The 27,881-nt window shown below is 37.2% G+C and overlaps 1 protein-coding gene across 6 annotated transcripts in view; it reads right to left on the bottom strand.

Moving 5' to 3' along the window:
• Positions 1–1,522: 1,522 nt before the first annotated feature.
• Positions 1,523–27,881, bottom strand: part of IFTAP (intraflagellar transport associated protein) — a 70,143-nt gene continuing 43,784 nt past the window's right edge. The window contains exons 4-7 of one of the 6 annotated variants that reach the window (XM_057507563.1): positions 20,695–20,766; positions 19,256–19,322; positions 9,828–9,970; positions 1,523–1,766 (exon numbers count right to left, since the gene is read on the bottom strand). In XM_057507563.1, coding sequence (XP_057363546.1) covers positions 1,602–1,766; positions 9,828–9,970; positions 19,256–19,322; positions 20,695–20,766 — 447 coding nt within the window. In that variant the 3' untranslated portion in view covers positions 1,523–1,601. Of the gene's footprint in view, positions 1,767–6,188; positions 6,245–9,827; positions 9,971–19,255; positions 19,323–20,694; positions 20,767–27,881 lie in introns of all 6 variants that reach the window. The other 5 variants (XM_057507564.1, XM_036891841.2, XM_036891843.2 and 2 more) reach the window with 5 other exon arrangements.

Here is a 27,881-nt window from a genome sequence, read left to right as displayed (position 1 = left end):
TTAACCAGATATAGCCAAAGTAGCTTAAATCATTTCAACATGTAATCAACACAAAAAATATAGCAAGATGTTCTAGTTTCATATTCTTTGAGATTCAATGTGTATTTTATATTTATAGCATGTTTTAATTTTAGACACTAAGTTGTCATCAAAAATAATTGATCTGTATCTAGATGTCAGAAAATTTACAGAAAAAGGTTTACATACCCAAGTTGTTCCAAATGTACATTAATGTTTTATAATAAATGCATCAAATATCAATTTAAAAAATTTTTTTTGCCCTTTTAATATTTATTTTTATTTACCAAGGTATAATTGACATACAATACTGTATTAGCTTCAAGTGTATGATATAGTGATTTCACACTTTTATACATTGAGAGATGGTTACCACAATAAGCCTAGTTACCATTTATCGCCTTACGAAGTTAATGTTATTGACTATATTCCCCTTGCTGTATACTGCATCAATGTTATTCTAAATAAAAATAAACACTTAAGAATCCATTCCTCAGTCACACTAGTGACATTTCAAGTGCTCAATAGACGCATGAAACTAGTGTCTATTATATTAGACAGTGTGGCTCTCAGGCGGTTATTTCTGTTTCATGTTTTCCCCACTAAATTTACTTGTATCTTCCCCTTGACTAGCATAAGAGTTGGCACATAAATGCTGTTTTATGGAAGTTTGTTGACTAGATAAAGAAAAATGGGTGTGGAAATCCCTTGACTCTCAAGCACATCTTTTATAAGGAATATAAATGGTAATTTTTATGAATACACGTGATCATGTGCATGGGCCTGTATGAAAACTAATTAAGACTAAATACATTTTTTACTGATTCCTTCAATCATAAACATTACTTTATACACAATATTCTCCCTACTTCTGTGCCCTCACCCCTCTCTTCTGCTCTCCTTAACTTATGTGTGGGTATTCTACACAATTAGCACTTCATAATGTGTTTTTATATTCTCTAGTTGTTTTCTCTCTGACTCTCTCACATTATATTCTAAGCTTCTGGCAATAGAGATCATTCCTTATCCTTTGTAACTATCATTACACATGACTTAATGGCAATAACAAAATACAATAATTTACTATGTGACACATAATCAATCCTCAGGTGCCTTCTTTTGCAGAGATGCCTTCCCCTACTGATCTTAGAGGCCAGACTCTCAGCATGCACATTCATACCATACTACTCTGATGGGGACCTGCCCCCACATGTGTTTCGCATGTGCAATTGTCCCTCACACCCAAGGGGAGAATGATGTTCCCAATAGTTGTTATAACACCCCACATTTCCTAGTTGCAGGCTCTCATCACAACGGGCCCTTGTGTAGGCACTGCTTCCTGTCCCCACTGCCCCCTACAGCAGCCCCCCGACCAGCCACGGGATGCGGAGACGATGAGAAGAGAACTCTGGAAGGACAGAGATGTCTCTAGTCTTGTGAGTTGTGTCTCTCTATTGACAAATAACTGATAAATCAGTGTGCACATCAATTTCCACAAGAGGGATCATAGCAGGTTTATCTTTCATTCGAGTGTTGCTTGAATAAAAACAAAATAAAAATAAACACAAAGATGCCTTGGAGAATCAGTCACAGGGTTCCTCTACGCCTGTGTCACTGTTCTTCCTCTTTTGTTTGGATAGCTCTTTGATGGCATCTGTCTCTGCAGGAGTGAACTTGGGTGTGAGCAGCACAGTGTCATAATCAAATTCTTCATCAAGGGAGAAGGGCTGAACTTCATCTCCAAGTATCTGTAAAAAGTAACAAAGGAGGAAAGTCATACAATCATTGTAAATAATGATAAAGTTGGAAACATAAACTCCCTATTAATATTAATTAAACTATTTTTAGACTTCACACTCAGCTGAATAAGCTGTTTTTAAGTAAAAGAATAAATTCAATTACTCAATATGACCTAATTTAAGCCTCTTAATATGCCCCATTCGTACCATCCTGCATCAGAATGAGTATCATTAACTAATTCCACCCACAGCAAGAATCAGAAAGTCTCTCTTGCACACAATCATTACATTTTTACCACTTGTAGTGTTAGAGCTAGAGGCATATGGAAAAACTAAAAGTTATACCAAAATGTGAGAAAATAAAATTCAAGATTTTTATTAACCTTAAATACATGTTCACCATTTACTAAAAAAGACTTGTATCAATAAAACATAATTTTCAAACATAAAAATACTCTGCACTTAATATACCTACTTCCTCAGATAATACATATAATTTCTGGGCCAATACCAGTAGGAATTAAAACATACAGTATCAGCTTACATTGAAAAGTCCAGATCCATTTTCTTACCAAGAATTTTTAAAATATTACAGAATGAATCTATAAGTTGGAATAACCACAAAGACATATAATAATTTTGTATCTTTTTATTCACAGTCTGTGAGTTTAAGAGACTTGCTAAAGGAAGGTAGATTTAAGAAAAGCATATTTTATAATACACAAAAACAGAATGTCTTTAATCTCATTGTACCACCCCTTCAAAAGTCTCTCCAAAAGCAAATGATGTGTGATACAAGGAAATCATCCAGCACCTCTTTGTAGCTCTACCCTATGTATATGGTGATGCTGAAATAAGGGAAAACTATGGTTTATGCAAGAATGAAAATAAAAATGCCCTGAAGCTACAATCAACTTCAAATAGTTTTGCACAGAGAGTTACTCATTGAGTGACTTTTGCAATGTTCTTGAAAATGGAGCAGCTAACACAGAAACCATGTGCTGTTATTAAAGGTGCAAAAAAAAAAAAAAAGGCAAACCACGTGAAAAGGAGGTATCTCCGATCTTTCAGTCTCTCTGGCAAGCAGCAGCTTTTTAGGTGAGCAGTGCTAATAGCAAACACACAGCCACCTAACATCCTTTCTTAGTACAACCAGGAAGAGAACACATGTCAGAGACTTGCTCTTTTCCCCTTTATTAGACAGTGTCTGTGTGCTCTCCTAATAAAGGTAACGAAGGCAGCCACTACTGAGCAAGTTTCCCACCATGCCAGCCCCAGTACTAGGAAGCATATGGGCATTAGCAAAAATTTCCAAACAACCCCTCTTCTAAGTCTCTGAAAGGTTAAGTAATTTGCCCAAAGCTACATGATTAGTAAGGGAGACAGACAAAATTTGAATACTTCAGCTAAAGCTTCACCTTCTCAAAAACACCAGCAAAAATGAACCTTGAAGTTTTCACTTAGCCAAGTCATAGCTCTTTGGGAGAAAAAATCTTTTCTAAATAAGCTAAACAATTCCAATCGCCTTTAATCATAAAATCGTACTCAAGGCTCCATGTAATATCCTGGCTATCTTTAAAAGAGCAGCTGTACAGAGGAAGACAATCAATCTGGAGAGTGAGTGATCTGTCCGTTTAGTTACTTTCTGAGATTAAATTTATCATCACCACAGTCAAAGTGAATAGTGGGGTAATCTTACGACCAGCTCAAATGAAGAGACACATTCACAATGAACCAATATGTTCATTTCCTGAATATAAGCATCCTTGTTGTCTCCAAATCCACCCCGTGGTAAGCACGGAGGCTTGCAGGCCCAGTCACAACCCCATCCTGAACTGATTCTAACACACCCTGGCAGAGACAGGGAGGAACCCACCTCTACCATGCATTCAGTGGGATGGGGTTCTTGCTGGCCTTTAACACCAGGTGAAAGGCCTGGCATGCACGTCTACCAGGTTTCAGTCAGTCTGTAGCCATCTGTGCCCGCTGCCCTAGGACTTTGAACCACACCTTGAGGCCTCTAAAACCTGCCTCAAACTGGCTGGCCACTCTCACCAGATGCAGTCACTGCCTTCACCCACCTTCCCCTAATACAGGAATGCAGTTCAAATTAGATAAATCCCATTGCTGTGCAAAACTCCCATTGATACCACACTATCCTCCTCACTCTCCCTCCACACAACACAAACAAACCCCACAGTCTCACCTCCCTACCTTTACATGTACACCCCATAAATACTTACTGAGTGTTTAATATGTGCTAGATCCTGGAAACAGATGGACAAGAAAAGCAAAATCTGTGTCCACAGGTTTCATAACTTCATGGAGAAGACAGAAGTCAATGAATGAATTCAACATCAAGTGCCATGCTCTCCCACAGAGGAGGGCAGAAGGGTTAGAGAAGCACAGAGGGGGATGTACTGAAACTTAACTCACTCGGCCAAGTACTGCCACGCTACAGAAAATCCTACTCGCCTCTCCGCTCACCATCCCACTCATCACCCACCTTGTCTTAGTGAACAGATCGAGTGAGGCTTGTACATTGGACTTCGAGGCTCTCTGATAAGGGCTTACTCCCACGGCCAACTTATTTCTTCTAGGTATGACCTAGACCATCAGCATCTTAGACCTACCCTTTCCCCAAGGTCTCAACATAACTTGCAGTCATAAAATCGAACACTGTGGTACTAGAGACATGGAAAGTTATCTTTAAGTGGAAAAATCTTATTTTCTTTAAGTTGTTTTATTCATATACTTAAATTCTGCTCTGTTATGGAGCATGACTTCCTTCATCAGTCATTTGGTGTTAACCAAAACAATAGAAAGGAATAAAGTTTTTAGCTAGTCAATAAATAGATGCCAACATGAGAATTATTCATTATAATACACTTAAAGGCATAAAAATATACTTTAAATGGAAATTTCTTCACTTATAAGCTGAGTTATTAATAGCAGCTTTTGTTAGATTAATTCCCTAGGCAGTAAGTTAAATGCTGAAACATAAAAGCAAGAACCCAAGAATAGTAATAATTTCACTTTTGCAATGCCTTAATATGATACTTAAAGACACTAAACCATTGGAGGTATCATTGCAATGTGGCCAGTACATCCGTGACTCAAAAACTCAGAGGAAAAGCCTCTTGCAATCATTCAGATATTTTCCATTCTTTCCAAAGACACTATTAACTCTGCAGTTAATTTAGGTGTGCAGGTATTGTGCTAAGTTGCCAAGGATACAAAGATTAAGACTTGTATGAAATCACAGAGAAATGAGATAGACACAAAACAAATCATTATAGCAAAATGTAGTACATACAAATAGTAAGTAGAGTTAGGGGGTGATGGTAATAGAGACGAGACATGTAACCCAGCCCAGTTTGGAAGGCATTAGGAAGGAATCAGAGAAGGCTCCTTGGAAGAGGTAGTACCTAAGCAGAATCTTAAAGGATAATATTAATTAACAAGGTTAAGGGAAGAAGAGCTTTGCAGACAAAGACAGTTCTCATGAGCAAGCCAAGGAAATAAGATACAGAATTTCATGTGTGTCGAGTTGTAAGTGGTTCAGTGCTGTCAGAGCATAAAGTATAAATGAGAGTGTCAAGAGACAGAAATGGTGGCAGATCATGACAGGTCTTATATGCTGTTTATCCTAGAGATGATGAAAAGTCACTGAAAGATTATTCAGAAGCTTGGTAGATACTTGGTTATCTGTGCATTTCAGATAAATTCCTTCAGTCTTTCAAATTGTAACTAAGCACCTACAATAAGACAGGGGCTGAAGATACAGGTGTGTACAAAACAGAAAGATGCCCTACATCTAGAGAGGTCTCTTTGAAGATTAAAAAGAGGCAGATTTGGAGTCAGGAGACTAGTCTGGAGCCTGCTGAGGCAATCCAGGAAAGAAAAAATGAGAACAGGACACTGAGCACAGAGTTTTAATTGCACTTGATGACTGCCTGGGATATGGAAAAGGAAGAAGGGCAAGAATGCAGGAAGGGAAGCAGGTAAAGATAAGCTCAGCATTTAACATGTTGATTTGAAGGTACCTAAAGGAATCCAGACAGAGATGTCAACAGGCAATTGAACACACAAACCTGAAGTTCAGAAAAAGGTCTGAAGCTAGATTTACAGATTTGGAGATAAGCTTAAAAAGGAGTAACCTATAGATGGAAACAGATCCAAGGATGAGCATGGGAAGAGCCATAGGTTTAGCATGGAACCCTAAGGGATACCAGCTCATAGGAGCAGATGGAGGGAGGCAGGCAAAGAACAATTAGAGAAATATACAAAGACTGAGGAGAGCAGCAAAGTGTGAACCAGGGGACTACAGTGTCAGGGAAGATCAGTGGTGAGAAACACAGTAGGGAGAAGCATTAAAATAAAGACTGAGAAGTATCCATTAGGATTTGGTAATCATAAAGGAATCAGTACCTTTTTTCTGAATATGTCCAAGCAGGTATCTGAAGCCAAGGACATTCTGCAGTATACTGAATGAAGAATAAGGAGAAAGGAAGCAGAGTCAACTGGTAGAGTCAAGTCTAATAGTTTCTGAAATCTAGCTGAAAAGAGAGAAAAGAACAGGCAGTAGCCAGAGAAGACCCAAGGTGAAGGAGCGGTTGTTTTCTCTTTTGTTTTATTTCTTAAGAATGGGAGAGGCTTGCGCATAAATACATGTTGAGAGGACTCAGGAAACTGCTAGTTTCCTTAAAATTGCTCATGTGACTTATTCTAAGGGAATGTTACCCTCTCATTGTTACAGGAGGAATCATTTTCATTCATAGTACCACACAGGCAAATTAAAGAAAACAGAACTAATGCTCAAATCAATAGCAGTGTTTAGCTGTAGGCTATCTTACAAAATAATATGGTAAATAAACTATCTTTATAGGTGAAAAATTTTAGAGTCCCATTATGGAAAATAGGAAAAACAGGAGATCTCCCATTAAAATACTACAGAAGTTTCTTTTATGACCTTTTCTATGGTTGGATTGGGGGAGGAACTCATAACTTTCCCATATTCCTAATATGAATTCTTTTTCCTGTAGAAAGCTGTTCAAAAGTTATAAAATTCATCAACAGAGAAGAAAAGAATGACTCTAACAATGTTATTATACCAGAAAATCACCCCCAGTATAGGGAGGTTTTTTTGTTGATTTATTTGTTAATTCAATATTTATCGCATGTCTCCTATATGCACAGCACTGAACTTGGCACTAGTGCTGACTTCTTCGCATTTTAATTATAGTAAGCTAATGAAGACACACATCAGTGAATTTAGAGTCTTCCTAGACAAGGGGCACATATGTAATAATTCAACGTGAAACTAGATGTACACTGCAGATCAGAAGACATCACTGTGAGCTTTGAAATGACAGCTTTTAAAATATAGTAAAGTTGCAATTCTATTTATGTATTTCAGCTGTTGGCTACTGTGGCACACACTGGGAATTCTCTTCCTTCAAGTAAAATTCATTTTAGGGTTCTAAGGTATAAGACTCCAAGGTTTTTAGATTACAAACTGAAATTCTGATTTATTTCAAAGAGAAGAATTTGTGCAATGAAATACCAAATCCCCTGCTACTAAACAGAAAACAACTGTGAATTAAGTTATTAACTTGTTATTTTTGCCTAAGGAGCTGAGAGAAATACGTACATTTCAGGTATCTAATTTCAAATCTAATTGAAATCTTTTTGTAGTCTCTCAGGGAATAGAATATGTATACTACTAGAAAACAGCTAGTTTCCTTAAAATTGCTCATGTGACTTATTCTAAGGGAATGTTACTCTCTCATTGTTACAGGAGGAATCATTGTCATTCATAGTACCACACAGGCAAATTAAAGAAAACAGAACTAATGCTCAAATCAATAGCAGTGTTTAGCTGTAGGCTATCTTAACAATATGGTAAATAAACTATCTTTATAGGTGAAAATTTTTAGAGTCCCATTATGGAAAATAGGAAAAACAGGAGATCTCCCATTAAAATACTACAGAAGTTTCTTTTATGACCTTTTCTATGGTTGGGTTGGGGGAGGAACTCACAACTTTCCCATATTCCTAATATGAATTCTTTTTGCTGTAGAAACCTGTTCAAAAATTCTAAAATGTGGCAAGAAATTATTCACAAATGGAAAGTAGAAGGTTTTTGGAAAACGTTTAACTCTAAGGAAGAAATGTACATGTATAAAACCATAATAAAATTAGGGGAAAAAATTTAATTGGTCCATCCATAACAGGAAGTTAAAGATTCTTATTAGGCAATTAAGAGTGAATCAGTACATCCAGGATACATTTTCATCTTTTGATATTGAAGTCACAGAAAGAAATTACCATCTCTGGCCTCAAAGAGCCCTTTAGTAGGTCCTTACAGGACATATTTCCTAGAAATGGATGATCATATTCTTTCACTGGCATTGTATACTGTAAAATGAGATTCCCAACAAAGATACTAGTATGAATATTCAGAAAACAGCAAAAGTTATTTACCTATGTCTCATGAATTTGCCAACACAAAATTTGTCATATCACTTTGATTTCAACATTTAAAAAATGTTCACATTTTCTGGGAATAAATTTATATTTATTTTAAAGATACAACCATATACAGGGTTTTAACTTGCATTTTACTGACTATATGACAGATTCCAGAAACCACTCAGTTTTTTTTCTAACCAATCAACTGAAACCATTTTATAACAATTTCTATAATGGCACTAAGTGCCATGACCACTGGTTGGTCTGGTAATGTGTATGGTGGCAACTGAAGTAAAGAACACAAACAAGTCTTTAAAAGAAACTGATTCCTCCTAGAAATAACCTTGCAATTTTAGTTTCTTACTACTCAGAGAAAGCAATCTATAATTCAAAAAGCACATGGAAAAGCAGCTGTCCCTACCAGTTTATCTAGTAACCAATTTGGTTTAAGCCTGCAGGCATCTTATATCCTTTTGTGATGTTGATAAGCAAAAGTCCTATGAGAAAGGGGCAATTTAAAACTGAAATGTGTGGATTATTTCAGATTGAACTACTGCCTCCCTAACAGAGTATCTTCAAGTGACAAGACTAGTACCTGAATGATTAAATAATCAAGAAACACCATAGGAGTTTTAATAGAAAACAGTAATAAAGTCCTCTACAACTTCTTATGTCTTCCCTTTTATGTCAGAGGAAAGAAGGCAATGAAGATCACTACCCAGCACCCTCAGCGGCCTTGGTTAGTACACAGTAGCTGATGCATGGAAGAGCTTCAAATGATGTCAAAAGAGGACTTTCAAGTTGTATATTCAGGGGTAAACATGTGGCAGAGATTCTACTCTCCCCAGCTTATGAAGCACATGTTTCCATGACATTTCCCAGCCCCCCTTATGGCTGGATAGGAGCATGTGACCGAGTGGTTGTCAGTGGAATGGGAGCAGAAATGAAGAGTCCTGAGTCCTGAGCCTGTGGAGCGTGCTGCACCCATGCTCTCATCCCGCCTCTTCAGCTAGGACTGTGGCCTCACTTGGAACATGCACATGAGGACAATGTCCTAAAGCATAGCACAGATCCAGAGAGAAGGAACCTAGGTCCCTGATAGCCCCCAAAACAGAGCCACTTGCTTTCTTTAAAGGCTCTCACAGATTCTTACCTGAGAGAAATAAACTTCTATCTCCTTTCAGCCACTGAATTATTGTTGGAATTCTCTACTATAGCAGCCTGTCCTTGCCTTAACTAATAAGATGTTTACAGGACCTTGGAAGCAATAATAAAGAGAAAAATAGCCAGTTCAAACTGAAAGAGAAGAAATTGCCTGTCCTTTCAATCGCATAGTGCCCAGGCGGTGCTGTCCTGTAGCATGGCGTGTACCATGAAACCAAAATAGCTTCCACATAAAAACAGATGTGCTCTCTGTGTTTAGATGAAATATATACAGTAGAGATAGATGGCAGTGAGAGAGACCAAATTAAACAACTTGAATTCTAAATTTTCCCAAATCTGAGAAAAACACAAAAGCACACAGGTATAGCAACATGTCTACAAAAGGACAAGTTACAAAATCAAGGCATTTCAAGACAGTTTCATGGGGAGTACCTTGTCCATTTGTTTGCCTGCTCCGTTTGCAGCATGCCTTGGCTTGACTCCAGGGGTAACAGGCTGGGCCACGGAAGGAATGTAGGAAGGCACACAGGCATTTACTTGCTGTTCCACTTCTCCCGGAAGCAGCAGCCAACCTGCTGGATACAAAATATTTCACTTGATCTTTTCACCAAGTTCACAAATGACCTACATCATCTAAAAGTCCGTAATAGTCAAAATAATGAAGCAAATATACTTGAGTAAAGTAAGTCCATTTCATAATGCTTGTCTCATTTGGGAGCTTGACTCTAGGGATTCCCCCTTCTATAAAATAGCAGCCAATTCACACATTCATTTTTATATATTACTGTTGCAAAGTTACATTCCATCCAAAGGTGTGAGAGAAGTGTTGTCTGGGGAGTGTCTTGATCACCTCTCACCCCCAGCCAAATTTCTACTTCTATAGGAAAATAAGGCAAGAAGATTCTACTTTTGACTCATTTTCTTCTATTTTCCTGAGGAGTGGAGAGAAAGGAAATGGAATGCTGATTTCATTCTGTAACAACATGGCAATATTTCAAAAAAAATTGTATTAAATAATGATGTCATAAGGAAAGCATTTTAACTTTCAGCAGAAAAATTAAATACTCTGTCATATTCAGAATGCATGGTCTAATTTTCAACACATTCAAACAACATGTTTCTGGCTTATTAAGCAAACTACAGAAATTCAACAGCTAGTCTTGGTTTTCTGATCAATCTATTATAAGTGGATATGTTTCCTTATTTATGCATGTGTGACAGAACATGGACGCATCACAGACAACCAATGATCTTCCATAGCTTTAAGGGGAACAAAAAACAAACAAACGAACAAAGAAGCACAGCAGATTTCCTCCTCAGTCTCGGTTTTCACAAGACCAGACAGGCTGCTTCAGCCAGCCAATAACCTGCAGCTGGCTCAGGATGATGCTGCCTGCTCCTCAGTGAGGATCCTAATGAAGACACTAATTAAGTTCTCAGTGGAAGTGATTAATTAACAGGCATGCCTTGGCTGTTGCTAGTGGCAGCTTATATAGGGAGATAATTAAGCAGGTATTGATATTCAAAAACTGAAACTTATTTGAAATACATCTCTCACCATTGCAAATATCACCTTCACAAAAACATAATTACGAAATTCTTAAGACTCCAGCAAAAGAGAATATACACAGCCTAGAAACTAAGTGTGGGTGATGAGGGGAGGTGAAGAAAGTAGTTCTACCTTGATTACTTATTGAAACCTTAAAATATGACCTAATTAATTAGCAGAAATAAAAACAATAATAATAGAAAACATTTACAAGTGGACAGTTTATATGCATTAATTCAGCTAATCCTCCCAACAGCTCTATTACTTCCTGTTTTATAGACGGTGAGCTCTAAGCGCTGAGAATAACCTCATTCAAGGTGCTACAGCTAGAATGTGGCACAGCTGGGCAGTCTGTCTACACAGCCCACACTCTTAGCCCATGATGTCACATTATGAACTTCTTTTAAATAAGCATTTTCATTATATATATATATTATTTAAATCTATCAGATTACACATCCAAACTCACGGCCAAGAAATGTCACTACTGCAGCACATTAGTTAAGTTAGTCATTGTCCTGTACACTAAAACATTTTATACCCAGAGAAATAATATTTTTGAACTCAGTAAGGTTGTTGGAAACACTGGCTTTCTAATTTATCTATGAATTCAAAGTCAGATTCCCTCATTGGGCTCCCTGCTGTAACTGCCTCAGACTGGTATCAGCCTGTTTAGGGGTCTGCCAATAAGAAAGACAAGAAGAGAAAAAGGCTCAGGCCTCTTAATGTGAAAACCAATATCTAGCAACCCATTGGCTGCCAGTGCAAACATCAGTTCAAATGTGAAATCAAAATCAATTCCGCTTTCAAAGCTATTTAAAATCTGATTGACAGTACTATGCACTGAGGACAACTCTGCAATTCTCTTGCTGAAATTCTTCACCTCTTTTATATATTTGCAATGAACATAGGATTTTTCAACAAAAATGGTTTCATAAAAACAAACTACTGCCATCAGAACAATTCCTTCAAAACAGTAAGACTTAGGGTAAGTCTTTAAATTCTTGTCATTTATTTCTTCAGTGTAAAAGCAAAACGCACACATGCATTATCTATTGGTCAACACAGCACCTTACACATAAATTCTCAACAAATACTTTCAGATAAGAAATGAATTTCCTACATCACAACTTTTAAACTGAATAGGAAGTATCAAGAATCTATCTCCCAACAAGACATAGTGGATGGTGTAAATGCATAGTCCTTACCCCCAAAAACTGAATTTTGTTACAGGGATAAGATTCTCACACATAAAATCAATCATAGAATGATCAAGAACAAAACTGAATAGCTTTAATTCTAAAGAGGACAGATTTATATAAAAGTGAAGCCAGTATATACAGGAATAGACTAATAAGACATGTCATGAAGAAAGTTACCTTTTCTTTCAGCCATTTTACAGTCATAGGTTAGTTTTTTATGTCCTCATATCCTCTCTGGGGAAAATTATTGTATTTATGATGGTGAGAATTGGAATTTCTGAAGTTCTCTGTAAAACTTTCTAAAACAGAAATGCTTTAAGAAACTTAATCTGATCATTAATTGTAGTTTCTGAAATGACCAAAGGCCTTGTTTTCATCTTAACTAAATACCACCATATTGGTTGTTGTGTTCTACAGAATCAAGGCAACTCTCAAAAATGAATTTTGAGGTTGAAGGGCAGGTGTGTTTTTTTTACACACAGCAGCATAACTCTTTCCAGGTTGCCAGACCTAATTCCAATGCACGTGGCAGGGAAGGGGTCTTCCCATGCACAACCAAGGAATTCTCAAACACCAGTAGGGCATCCGGAACTCAGCTCAATTCTGACGCTATCTGCCAGGAGACAGCACCAGATTCCCCAGGTTAAGGGCTCCGTCCTACAAGACTGCCCTCCACCCCCACTCTAAATGCCAGTCGCAAGCCCCAGGCAGTTACCTGGGCTTCTGACCAACAGGCTACAGATTGAAGGTTCCAGTGATCTCTCTCTTAGGTTCGATTAGTTTACTACAGTGGCTCACAGAACTCAGGAAAACACATTTACCAGTTTAGTAAGGGATCCATAAAGGACGCAAGGTAACAGCCAGATGAAAAGAAACATAGGGCAAAGTACCAAATAAAGGAGCTCGTATCTGCGAAGCTTGGGGCCTGGTTCGGTGGCATGTGGACGTGTTCTAGCTTCCCAAGCATGGAAGCTCTCTTAGAGAAGCAGAATGCAAGAGAGAAATATGCTCCTCTCATGGGTTTTTGTGAGGGCTTCATAGAGTAGTCATGATTGACTAAATCACTGGCCATTGGCTGATTCAACCCCCAGCCCCAGTGCTTGGGTGGGATCCAAAAGTCTCTCATTAACATGACAAGACGTACATTTCACCTTTAAGGCTCTTAAGTGTTTTCAGGAACTGTGGATGAAAAACAGATATACCTGGGAAATACATATTTGGTCATCTTAATGATCAAATATGTATTTCTTATAACTCATATTCCAGCAAGACCAGCTGAAAATATTTCATTCTCTTCTTTCTCAACTACATCAGAATTTCCAATATTTATAAACTATGTGTTCATGACATTTGTCTTTCTGTATTTAGTCATTTATCAGCAAATCAAAAGCTATAATCCTATACGAATGCTGCATTAAAAAGTGATCTACCTGACATTTGGTAATTTAAACAATAATAACATTTAATCTTTCTGGCATATTTATAAAACTAACCTATCTGTTCCTTGGTTGCCATGTAGAAATGGCCAAAACTTCCTGAAATTTTGGGCAACCCTCCAAGACTAAAAATATATATAGATAATAAATGCTTTAGTAATCCAGACCTCTTCTTCCTATAACTTCCAGCTGTGGTAGTCCATCTCAATGATTTTTGCTCTTAAAAATTTTTGAAGATTCCAAAGAGCTTTTGTTTATGTTGGTTATATCTATCAATATTTACCCCAGTAGAATTAAAACTGACAAATCTTCAAATAATTATTAAATCATTAAAAAGTAATACCACTATAGTAAAATAAATATTTTAATGAAAAAAATCTATTTCCAAAAACAAACAGTGAGGAGAGAAGCACTGTTTTACATTTTTTAAAAAGTTTAATGTCTGCCTTAAGAAAGCTTGATTCCATATTAGCTTCTGCATTCAATCTTTGGAATCTGTTGTTTCAATTGAAGTAAATGAAGAAAATCTAGTCTCACACAGATACGTGGTTGCAAAGCCAAGAGTACATTAACAGTCATTTTATATAATTGTAGTTGTTCTTTGATACTATGCCAGATTTGACAAAATGATAGGTTTAAAAATAGTTTCAATGTACAATCTGAAACCATTTAAGTGAATTTTTCATCCTGTTATATTAAAATTCATTGGTTTATCTTACACCCTGAATGGATCTTCCTCCTATGCATGATTTTATAACATCATAAATTGGTCATTTGGAAAATATTAGTTCACTGTTTTATGTGGATCTTCCAAATGTTGACATATTTCATTACACAGTATAAAAATCACATTAGCTAACACCACCAATTTTATCAGAAAAGCCTTTAAATATTGGGAAGCTGTCAAGCTCACAGTACTGGATACAAGTTTTCCAAAAATCCAATTTTCACATGATCCATTGCCAATTTTATCATTGGCAATGAATCAACTATCAGTTGTTTGCCTGGAAGAGACAGGCTCACTTCATGCATTTTTGAGAACTATAGTTTGTCTGTCAGTCATTCTTTCAAGTAAAACTGTTACTCCATGAGAGAAAGAAAGAAAAAAACTAGTTCAGCATACACTCAGTCACACAAATGTTTTTCTATGACACAACTACTGTATTTCAGGATGTAGCAGAAAAGCTCTATGCATACTTATTATTTCAGCACACAAAACATTTAAAAAGGTACCGTCAAGGACCAATAATTAATAACATTAATTTTTACCATCTCATCAAGGACATTTTCAATAGAAACTAGCCTTTGTTTTAACTATAAATTCATGAGAGTGAAAATGACACTGACTACTAATATGGTTCGGTGCCATTACTTTGATTCACACTAAATGACCAGTATCTTTACCTACATTGCTTTTGCTACATCAATGCAAACATCAATACATCTGACCTTCAGATCTTGGGGTTTCCCAAGGAGTTCCCAGACCACATCCTCCGGGGTCTGCTGGTCTAGCTAAAATCAGCCCAACTCTCCAACCACAAACACTAGCAAAGCTGGATAGATTACAAAAAAAAAATCAACTATTTAAAGGCATTAGTGAGCTACCAAGGCAGCCCAGGACTTGAGAGGCCAAATTCTCAGTGAGAAGAAAAAGTACTGAGGAGTGAGTCCACATTCTGCTTCACATCCTTAGGGCCCTTAGAGTAGGGTCTCAGAGAGTAATACCTCAAGACATCTGTCTAGAGATGGTTCTCAGCCTCAACTGCACATTAAAATTACCTGGAAAGCTTTAAAACAGACACACACCAGACCACTAAGAAAGAATCTCTAAAGGCAAGATCCAGGTGTTAATATTTTATTAAAGCTCTTCAAGTAATTCCAGTGTGTCTATAAGGTTGAAAACCACTCCATAAGGCAAGTCTGGGCTAAAGCGTGTCTACTATAAAAACGGTGGCACAGACACAGAAGAGAGGGCATAGACCTTCCAAACAGCAAGCATCCAAAAGAGGAGACAAAGGGGTTGATCCACATATACATAGTTTCTTTTCCCAATATCTCCAATTAGATAAAGCCTTCCTTTCCCCTTGGGCAGACATAGGTGGAGGAATTATTGAAAGGGCAGAATTATCTTCCCACCTCTGTTCTCTTCTCAGAAATAGAATGGAAGTTTCCTCGTGCAATCATGAGGACTGGGCAGCAGCTCTGCCCTTGTGGGTGACATAGCTTCCAAGATGGACTTTGATAGGTTGATAAGTCTGAACGTATAAAAATTGGAAAAACAGGCTTAGAAGAGCATTTTGAAGCAAAGGTTTTCCCCTCTCAATGTCTTTAGTCATCTTCTAGGTGATGAAACAGTAATTTTTCACAGTCTAAGTATAAAATAAATGAATTGCCTAAGCTATAAATTGGCTGAAATATGTCATCTCCTCCTGGCTCAGGACCTTTACACATGCTATTCTTTATGCTGCTCCTATACTGTCTTAATCTACCCTTCCCCTCACCCCACCTTCTCCATATAGTTAATGGTTACACATCCTCTAGACCTCAGGCTCTCAGACAGCTTTCTCTGATCCCACAAATTTAAGTTCCCCTACCATATGCTCTCATGAGACTTAGGACAATCTATAATCATACATTTGTGATTATTTGTTTAAAAGCTGATTCTTCCAATAAAACATGAATTCAGTGAGGACAGAAAACAAATGTGTTTTATTCTTCATTATATTCTAGACTTCAGTCACAGTTTTTAAATATCTGTTGAATAAGAGTCCTAGGTCATTTCTAGGCTGCATAAAGCTGCTTAAAGTTGAAAATAAGGAAAGGCTTAAAAAAAAAAAGAGGTGCTGATGCCTTCATTAGAACTGGGAGTACTGGGAGTACTGGAGAGTTTGAAAATGAAAATCAAATAAGGCTGTCTGTCCTTGAACAGGAATCAATTGCCCACTCTCACCCAACACAATCAACCACAGCATAAGTACACCCACTTGTCAAGAGACCTGGATAAGACGGTATAATTCCAAGAACTAGACCTCAGAAAAGTTTCAGCCAATTGCACTCAGCCAAAGAACAGACGGGACTAACTGATGGGTACTGGGTTGGTGGTGGGTGGGGAGGGGAATAAAGGCAACCAGAAGATTCTTCCTACTCTAATGGCCTCAGAATAATAACTAATACCTATTTCAAATAACATTTTTTCTAGGTGACAGACTGGGGCATGACAGTACCCATCAGGGTAACTATCTTATCTCAAATTCAAAGGAGGAAAAGTGGTTAAATTCGGGGTCAAATAAACAGAGGGTGCCAAATCTGTGGCAAACGTCACCCTCAGACAATCGCTCAATACTCTGCACCGAGCTGGCGCCTCTGCACAACTACCTCCGCCTGGGCTGCCAGAATGATAAGCCAAATACTGGGGAAAAAAATCATGCTTCTGAATCTTGGAGAATATTTATGAAAGCAAATAAGGTGAACAAAAAAAGTTAGTGATGGAAAAACAATACCCAACTCACTTCCTTGTTGCCCCAGGCAAATCTGTTGCTTAAACAAAAACAACAGAATCTAATCAGTAAACTTCTCAGCTGCCAAAATTATACAAGCTACTTGCCTATTTCAAATGTCACATTTCCCATCTGATATAAATATTTGCCTTCTGCTCACATTCCAGAAGTGTAATACAAATTAGACCCAAACTAAAATTCACCTTGGCACAAACTATTTGACTTTTTTTTTCCCTTTCCAATGACCCAGATTGTGCATTATGAAAATTGTGAAGCCCTGGGGGTCTTTCCTGTAATTGGAATAGATCACTGAAGCCTGGGTTGACACAGCCCAGGCTTCTCAGATTACTTTAGGCATGGGAAGATCTAGACTAGCTCATTCAAGTCCAGAGACTTGGTTCAGCCTCAGTAACCTTCTAAACACAAATGCAAGACTGCCTATTATCTGATTTCTGGGAAAATCATACAAGTGAGACTTTTTATGCAATTTTTCAAACTAAAGAAATAGATCTGCCAATAAAAAAAAACGACCTGCAAAAATGTTTAAAGAAAACAATATGAAAATAATGGAAATAGGCTAAAAAGCTAATTTAAAAGACTGGTAAAACCAAAATCAGTTTGTTGGCTTTGCAGGCTTATGTCGGGATACAGACCTACTCATTACTGGCAGGAAGCAAGAAATTTAAACCATTACAAAAATGCCCAACCCATGCACTTTTGTGTCCTTCTGTAAAATTAATTTTATATTGTTAAGTGTACTAACTACATGCAGAATAGAATCATTTGTGCCTAGTGCCATCCACAGACGAACTCTGGCAGAATCCTCTGGGGTAGTGGTTTAAAATGCAGATCACTAGATGCCACTAAAGGTCTTCTGAATTAGACCCTCTCTGTGGAAGAGGACCCAGGAATCTGCATTTTTAAAAAGCTTCCCCATCCCCAATTCACCCAAAACCCTAAAACAATGTGCTTGCTCTACAAACTCAGCTTCCTGGTAAGTCTTTAGCTATCCTTTCTAAACCAATCAGAGTCCCTAAACTGCTCTAACACAGAAATCCAGAGCTGCTTAGGGTATTAAAGTTAAGAGAACCTATCCCTGGAGTATGATTCTTTTAGACCCCTAATCTCATTTGAACCAAGTAAGGAAAAATTCTGCAAAGTCTTCTGGTTAATAGAGTGCTTGAAAAACAATCCCTTCAATGGAGTAGTGTGAAGCTTGGAAACAATATAAAAATAATTGCTTCCAATTATTCTCAAAGTCAGGTAACTAGAGAAGCCAGAGCATGCATGGGCTTATACAACTCATTTTCATCCCCAAAACAACTACAACCAGCACTGTAACTCCTCTGTGATCATAAAACCCACCCTCCCCAACAACAATAACTGTTTAGTCATGTTTATGACTACCTGAAGACTATTAACAACAATTAAACACCAACAAACAAACCCCCCCATGGAAACTGTCCCTTCCCAAACATTCAATATTGACTTTGAGATATTCTTGCATATTAAATTAGGAATAAGAGTTTTGAAAACAACTCTAATTTTGTACATATTTCTTCGTACAACAAAGGTATACCTATGCTTACACAGAAATGTTAAGCAGGAAAGGAAAAAGCTCTCATCTACATAAACATCAATGGACTATCATTAATCCTCTCCCAGCTCAGCCTATGTGGGGAAAATGACCCATAAGAAACATTTACAATATATCTCTAGTCTGAAGCATTTCATTTATATATTTAAAAAACATTTATAAAAGCAAAGATTTTGATTTTATTTTCCTTTATTTTATGATCAACTGGATATCTGATGTTTATGATCAATTGATATTTTTTGTATCACTCAAAAATAATCTCAGTTTATAACATATTGTTTCTAAGAAATAAGGGTTTGACTTAAATGGCTCTTCTTGAGACAATTATCCAAAAATCAATCATATGGTAAAAGGAAGGAGGTAGGAAACTTTATTTAAGACAAAAAGACTTTACAACCTTCAACAGGCTTTGACCTTTCTGTTGAAATCTTTGTTATTACAAAAGAAATTGCAGGACATGAGTTTTCCTATCTCTGGGAACACAGAGGTAGGGGTTGAAAAAAAAAAAAGCTGTCTAAAATCTTATTTGTAGTTTCTAGAAAGAGGTCAAGCAGTATAGAAAGGAAACAGAAAGCATACCCTCGTTCATTTGAGGCTTAATCTCTTCATCCAGGTCCAGATCTTCTAAATCTAGGAAATTGTCTGCCTAGAAAAGTATTAACATCATTTTTATGCATATTAGACCAAACGAAAAAATATAGTTAAGAATCAGTGAATCCATTCCCACAACACTCAAGTGAATAACTGAATCCACTTTTTTCACTAACTTTTGAGTCCCAGTTAGAGATCTCTGTGTTCACTGTGCTTTCCCAGAGACTTCTGAAAGAAGCAATAAATTTGAAAGTTGGCCTGATTTTGTAGGCACCATAGTAGGGTCTCTATACAGAAAGCAAAAAAAACAGTCTAGGGAGTTTTTGAAAAGGGGCTTTGTTCCAGATTCTATCCCAGAATATATGCCACCAACAATATAGTCCAAAACAGTGTCTCTTCTTTTTGGTTTTGTTTTGTTGCATTTACTTCTCAAGCAAATGATGGTGTTGGGTCTGCCTATTATCATAACAGCATACTTTTTACTCTAAAGAGTCAGAGAGAAGAAACTAAAGAAAGCAGCAGAGAAAGGTTCATTTAAAACAGAATCATCCTGCCCCAGGTAGATCAAAAGAGAGGTGAGCAGGGCAAAAAATCAAGTGTCCTCTCTTTCAAGCAAATAAAACTGAAAATCACTTCAAAGACTAAAAGCAAAACAAATAACCTTTACAGACACAATAGCAGCATTTCAATGAAAAACTATTCCACATATAATACTGCTTTCCAAAGCAAGCTGACAATGAGACATTCTAGATTAACAAAATGGTAACATTTTAGATGGAGACTAATTCATCTCCTGTGAATATCAAAAAGTGTAAATAAGAAAATGATTTCACCACTGTCATGAAGGAGAGCTAGTAAATGCATAATGTCAAAATACTTTTTATACTCATGATGAAAATATGTGCATAACAAAATGCCATAAAAATGCAATTTAGATCTCATAATTGGAATTTAAAACACACCCTGGGTCTTTCTTCCCCCAGCTCTACTTGGGAGACCAGAGCTCTGACACAGCAATTAAAAATGGTAGCTTCCATTGTAAGTACATAACTGCAGTTTCTTGGCATCCAAGTGACAGTAAAAAGTTATCTTCCATGTGATACTAGTACTAAAACTTGAGGATCTTTTGTATGGTTGTTTCTCTTAGCTGTCTATGTTTAGAGAGACTAGAGTTGTTTCTCTTTGAAAGCACCCCTTCCATTTGGTAAACTTTGAGGAGAAAAGATTCGGAACTCAACCAAATGTAACTTAAGACATTCAAATACCAATTACAAAAAAGAATAAGGACAAAAAGTATAAAGACAAATATCTCCAATATTATGTGAGAGATAGCAAGTGAGTCCTGCATTTTTTTTTTGTATGTTTCTTTTGTATGTACTTTTCTGTAGGTATTTTTTGCCATGGAGGAAAACTGAATCATGCCTTACCTTCAACTTTCCTGCCCGATTCAGATCACCTTGAAAGAAACTGCCAACTTTTTGGCCTTCATCTATCACTATCTGAAAAAAACAGTGAGGACATATTGATGGGAATATGAAACAACAGAAAATAAAGGGGCTGATCTTGTAGCCCTTCAAGCAATAAAACTCCCCTTCCAGATTTTGTTAATTAGCTATGCATGACAGATCAGATTCACTAAGTCATAGCAGTGGTCAGGGAATAGGTTTTAGGAGGTCTGACTTCTACTTCTGTCCTCTAGATTCATCCACAGTATAACCTAGAGTAAATTACTTAACTACAGTTTTCTCATGTGTAAAACAGGAACACTCCCCTCCTTATTCCCCACCTCCCAGCCCATCCCAAATGAGCCTCTGAAGGACAAACAAGAGAATGCTACTACAACATTTTCCGGTTATTAGGAAACAATACCATTGAACAATTCCTGCCTCTCACATGCTGGTTAAAGAACTAAGAGAAAACATAATTCTAATTGCTAGTGATTGCCAGTAGAAAGTGAATGCTCTAGGGGAAAAAAAGGTCTTATCCCATAATTATCTCACCAAAAGCAAGCTCTGGAATTAAAGAATTGCAGACCCACAGGAAAAAGATGGCAGCATGAGAAGTGTGGCAGAAACCTCCTCCAAAAACCACACATAACATGAAAATATAGCAAAAACAATTAATCCAGAAACAGAGACCCAAACACTGCAGAACAGACTGCCTACATCAGGGAAAAAGAGAAGACCTTACAGAAAAGGCAAAAGTAGCAAAGCTGAGATCCAGGGGAACCCAACCCTCCCCCACCCAGCTCACAGGTGGAAGGAAGAGGAAACAGAGCAGGGAGAGAGTAGAAGCCCAGGACTGCTAAATACCCACTCCTGGAGATTTGCTCCAGAAGCACAAATCCACATTACATGGTGCTCTGGAGATTAGTGGGGTTGGAAAGCAAAGACAGGGAGGATACTCAGAGAGACTGAGATTCCAGCTGCTTATGAAGAACAGGTATGCACAACTGGCCCCTCTGGGACAAAAGAAAAGTAAGCACTTTGAAAGACTTCCAAACAGCTAGGCATTAAAGGGGCAAAGATTACACAGAGCTTGTTGCTCAGGAGAAAGAGCAAGTGGACAAAATTGTCCCAACACACTCAGCCTGGAAGGTTGGGAACTCTCAGGAACTTCAAACACTCCATCACCCTGGCTGGCAAAGCAACCCCAAGGCCTGCCACAGTGATACACAGCCTGCTGCTCCTTCCTCCTGGCAGGCATTGGTCCCACACACCTGCTGCCAGTGCCATCATGCCAGGCCACCCATAGAGGGTGGCCCTGCCTATGGCAGTTAAAGGGGCATAACAAAGAGGCTCCTCCCTGGCAGTGGAGGCAGGCGTTACAGCCAAGAAGCAGGAAAGAGCTCTTTCCCTCTGGCAGGCACTGGTTCCACTTGCCTGCCCCCCGCTATAGCTACAGGTGCTCAGCAGCTACAGAAAGTAGAGCTCTGGGCATGAGAGGGCACTGCCTACACAAAGTTATTATTCCATAAGAATCACTAAAAAAATGAAAGAGCAAAGAAAAATTTGTACAAAGATACAGCAGAAGACTCCAAAAAGAAGGCTAAGTGAAACTGAAATCATCAATGTTCTTCATAAAAACTTCAAAATAAAAATCATAAACATGCTCATGGAGCTATAGAAAAATATTCAAGATCTCAGGGAGGACTTCAAGAAAGAGATAGAAACTTTGATACAGTATCTGAAATGAAACACGGTGGAGGGATTTAAAAGTAGATTAGATGAGGTAGAGGAGATGGTAAATAAAATAGAAATTAGAGAACAGGAAAACAAAGAACCTGAGGCACAGAGAGAAAAAAATGATCTCTAGGAATGAAAGAATATTAAGAGAACTGTACAAACAAAAGAAAAATATTCACACTATAGGAGTACCAGAAGAAGAGAGTGAAAAAGGGATAGAAAGTCCCATTGATGAAGTAATTGCTGAAAACTTCCCCACTCTGGGTAAGGAAATAGTCTCACAGGTCATGGAAATGCAGATATCTCCCAACACAAGGGACCCCAGGAAAACAACACCAAGACATATAATAATTAAAATGGCAAAGAACAAGGACAAGAGAGAGAGTATTGAAAGCAGCCAGAGAGAGAAAAAAGATCATGTATAAGGGAAAGCCCATCAGGCTATAGCAAACTTCTCAGCAAAAACCTTACAGGGCAGAGGGAGTGGCATGACATATTTAATGCAATGAAACATAAGGGCCTCCAACCAAGAATACTCTACCCAGAAAGATTATCATTTATATTTGAAGCAGGGATTAAACACTTCCCAGATAAGCAAAAGTTGATGGATTTTAGCCCCTACAAACCATCTCTACAGTGTATTTTAAAGAGACTGCTATAGATGGACGTGCTACTAAGGCTAAATGGCTGTCATTAGAGAAAATAAAGCAGTAAAGGAAGTAGATGAATTCATTACTAAGCGAAAGAAAAATTAAATAAACTACCCACAAAGTCAGTCAAGGAATACACAAAAGGTACAGAATATGACAACTAATATATAAAGAGTGGAGGAGGAGGAAGAAGAAGAGAGAAAAAAAACAACCTTCAGAATATGTTTGAAAGAGTATAATAAGTGAGTTAACTTAGACTCTTAGATAGTAAAGAAGCTGCCCTTGAACCTTTGGTAACCACAAATCTAAAGCATGCAATGGCAATAAGTATATATCTATCAATAATCATCCTAAATGTAGATGGACTGAATGCACCAATCAAAAGACATAGAGTTACAGAATGGATAAAAAGTAAGACCCAGCTATATGCTGACTACAAGAGACTCACTTCCAACACAAAGATATACAGAGACTTAAAAATGAAGGGATGGAAAAAGAAATTTCATGCAAATAATAGGGAGAAGAAAAGCAGAAGTAATAGTACTTATATCATACAAAATAGATTTCAAAACAAAGAAAGGAACAAGAGACAAAGAAGGACATTACATAATGACAAAGGGGTCAGTCCAATAAGAGGATATAACCATTATAAATATCTATGCATCCAATATAGGAGCACCTAAACATGTGAAACAAATACTAACAGAATTAAAGGAAGAAACAGAATGCAATGCATTCATTTTAGAAGACTTCAACACACCACTCACTCCAAAAGACAGATCAACGAGGCAGAAAATAAATAAGGAAACAGAGGCACTGAAGAACACATTAGAGCAGATGGACCTAACAGACATTTACAGAACACTTCACCCAAAGCAACAGGACACATATCTAAAGTGCACATAGAATATTTTCCAGAATAGATCACATAAGGTCATAAAAAGAGCCTCAGTAAATTCAAAAAGATTGAAAATGTGCCAACCAGCTTCTCAGAACACAAAGCAATGAAACTAGAAATAAATTATGTAAAAAAAAAAAAAAAGCCCACAAACACATGGAGGGCTAACAACATGCTCCTAAATAATCAATGGATCAATGACCAGATTAAAACAGAGATCAAGCAATATATGGAGACAAATGAAAACAACAACTCAACACTGCAAAACCTGTGGGACACAGCAAAGGCAGTTCTAAAAAGAAAGTATATTGCAATACAGGCTTACCTCAAGAAAGAAAAACAATCCCAAATGAACAGTCTAAACTCACAATTAATGAAATTAGAAAAAGAAGAACAAATGAGGCCCAAAGTCAGCAGAAGGGGGGACATAATAAAGATCAGAACAGAAATAAATAAAATAGAGAAGACTAAAACAATATTAAGAATCAATGCAACAAGGAGCTGGTTCTTTAAGAAAATAAACAAAATAGATGAACCTCTACCCAGACTTACCAAGAAAAAAAGAAATTGATTTCACATAAATAGAATCTGAAATGTGAAAGGAGAAATCACTACAGATACCACAGAAATAAAAAGAATTATTAGAGAATACCATCAAAAATTATATATTAACAAATTGGATAACCTAGAAGAAATGGACAACTTTCTAGAAAAATACAACCTTCCAAGACTAACCCAGGAAGACACAGAAAACCTGAACAAAAAACTTACCAACAATTAAATTGAATTGGTAATAAAAAAACTGCCTAAGAACAAAACTCCTGTACCAGATGGCTTCACCACTGAATTTCATCAAACATTTAGAAAAGACCTAATACCTATCCTCCTTAAAGTTTTCCAAAAAATAGAAGAGGAGGGAATACTTCCAAACTCATTCTGTGAGACCAGCATCACTCTAATACCAAAATTAGACAAAGACACTACAAAAAAAGAAAATGGCAGACCAATATCCCTGATAAACATAGATGCAAAAATACTCAACAAAATATTAGCAAACCAAATTCAAAAATACATCAAAAAGATCACCCATCATGATCAAGTAGGATTTATTCCAGGGATGCAAGGATGGTACAACATTAAAAAATCCAGCAACATCACACACCAAATCAATGAAAAGAAGAACAAAAATCACACAATCATCTCAATAGATACTAAAAAAGCATTTGACAAAATTCAACATCCATTCATGATAAAAACTCTCAACAAAATGGGTATAGAGGGCAAGTACCTCAACATAATAAAGGCCATAAACCACAAACCCACAGCCAATATCATACTTTACAGTGAAAAGCTAAAAGCTTTTCCTCTAAGATTGGGAAGAAGACAAGGATGCCCACTTCCCACTTTTATTCAACATAGAACTGTAAGTCCTAGCCACAGCAATCAGACAACACAAAGAAATAAAAGGCATCCATATTTTTGGTAAGGAAGAAGTTAAACTGTCACTGTTTGCAGACAACATGATATTGTACAGACAGAATCCTAATGAATCCACCCCAAAACTACCAGAACTAATAACTGGATTCATCAAAGTTGCAGGATACAAGATTAATACCCAGAAATCTGTTGCATTCTTATATACTTACAATAAACTAACAGAAAGAGAAACCAGGAAAACAACTCCATTTACAATTGCATCAAAAAGAATAAAATATCTAGAAATAAACCTAACCAAGGAAGTGAAAGACCTATACCCTGAAACTACAAGACACTCATGAGAGAAATTAAAGAAGACACCAATAAATGGAAATACATCCCATTCTCATCGATAGGAAGAATTAAAATTGTCAAAATGGCCATCTTCCCTAAAGCAATCTACAGATTCAATGCAATCCCTATCAAAATATCAACAGCATTCTTCAACGAACTAGGGCCAATAGTTCTAAAATTCATATGGAACCACAAAAGACCCCGAATAGCCAAAGCAATCCTGAGAAGGAAGAACAAAGGAAGATTACGCCCCTAACTTAAACTCGACTACAAAGCCACAGTAACAAAACAATTTGGTACTGGCATAGGAATAGACCCATAGATAAATGGAACAGAATAGAGAGCCCAGATATAAACCCACACATATATGGCCAATTAATATATGATAAAAGAGCTATGGATATACAATGGGGAATTGATAGCCTCTTCAACAACTGGTGTTGGCAAAACAGGCCAGCTACCTGTAATAGAACGACACTGGATTATTGTGTAACTCCATATACAAAAGTAAACCCAAAATGGATCAAAGCCCTGATTGTAAGTCATGAAATCATAACTCCTGGAAGAAAACATAGGCAGAAATCTCTTGAATATAAGCACGAGCAATTTTTTCCTGAACACATCTTCTTGGGCAAGGGAAACAAAACAAAAAATGAACAAGTGGAACTACATCAAACTAAAAAGCTTATGTACAGAAAAGGACACCATCAGCAGAACAAAAAGGCACCCTACAGTATGGGAGAATATATTCATAAATGACTTATCTAATAAGGGTTTAACATCCAAGATATATAAGGAGTTCACTTGCCTCAACACCCAAGAAACAAATAAACTGATTAAAAAATGGGTGGAGGATCTGAACAGACCCCTCTCCAAAGAAGAAATTCAGATGGCCAACAAGCACATGAAAGGATGATCCACATTGCTAATCATCAGGGAAATGCAAATTAAAACCACAATGAGATATCACTTCACACCAGTTAGGATGGCCAACATCCAAAAGACAGGAAACAACAAATGCTGGAGAGGATGCAGAGAAAGGGGAACCCTCCTACACTGTTGGTGGGAATGTAAATTAGTTAAATTAGCTAAAAATAGAAATACCATTTGACCCAGTAATTCCACTTGTAGGAATGTACCCAAAGAAAACAAGATCCCAGATTCAAAAATACATATGCACCCCTATGTTTATTGCAGCACTATTTACAATAGCCAAGATGTGGAAGCAACCTAAGTGTCCATCAGTAGATGAATGGATAAAGAAGAGGTTGTACATATACGCTATAGAATATTATTCAGCCATAAAAAGAAAACAAATCCTACCATTTGCAACAACATGGATGGAGCTAGAGGGTATTATGCTTACTAAAATAAGCCAGGCAGAGAAAGACAAGTACCAAATGATTTCACTCATCTGTAGAGTATAACAACTAAGCAAAACTGAAGGGATAAAACAGCAGCAGACTCACAGACTCCAAGAAGGGACTAGTGGTTACCAAAGGGAAGGGTTTGGGTAGTGTGGATGGGGAGGGAGAGAGAAAGGAATTAAGGGGCATTATAATTAGCACTCACAATACAGGTAGGCCACGGGGAAGGCAGTACAGCATGGAGAAGACAAGTAATGACTTTATAACGTCTGACTACACTGATAGACAGTGACTGCAATGCGTTGGGGGGGTAACTTGATAGTATGGATGAATGCTGAAACCACAATGTTGCACATGTAAAACCTTCATAAGATTGTACAGCAATGATACATTAATTAAAAAAAAGAATTGTAGGCCTCTGCTGTACATAAACACATTTCTAATGCTGAGATTTTATATACCACAATCTGATACACAGTTATCACAGGGAAGACATGATGAGGTAGAAAGCAGAAATTCAAATGGCTTAACAAGTAGAACAGTTTCCACAAGGATTGCTTGATAGTTAAAAACCAGAGGTAAGGAGAGCATGAATATACTCTATTCAGTTTTAGAGGTTTGGGAAAGTGCACCCAACATTTATTGACCAAATCTTCCAAAAACCAAGATAATAGATTCTACTTTTAAGTTGAAAGAGATGAATTCAAAACAGGTAAAAGAAACTCTCATTTTACACAGAGTAAT

This window comes from Manis pentadactyla, chromosome 9 (genome assembly GCF_030020395.1).
Source record: "Manis pentadactyla isolate mManPen7 chromosome 9, mManPen7.hap1, whole genome shotgun sequence".
In the NCBI taxonomy this organism is placed as follows: Eukaryota; Metazoa; Chordata; class Mammalia; order Pholidota; family Manidae; genus Manis; species Manis pentadactyla.
This window is presented reverse-complemented; position numbering and strand designations above follow the sequence as displayed.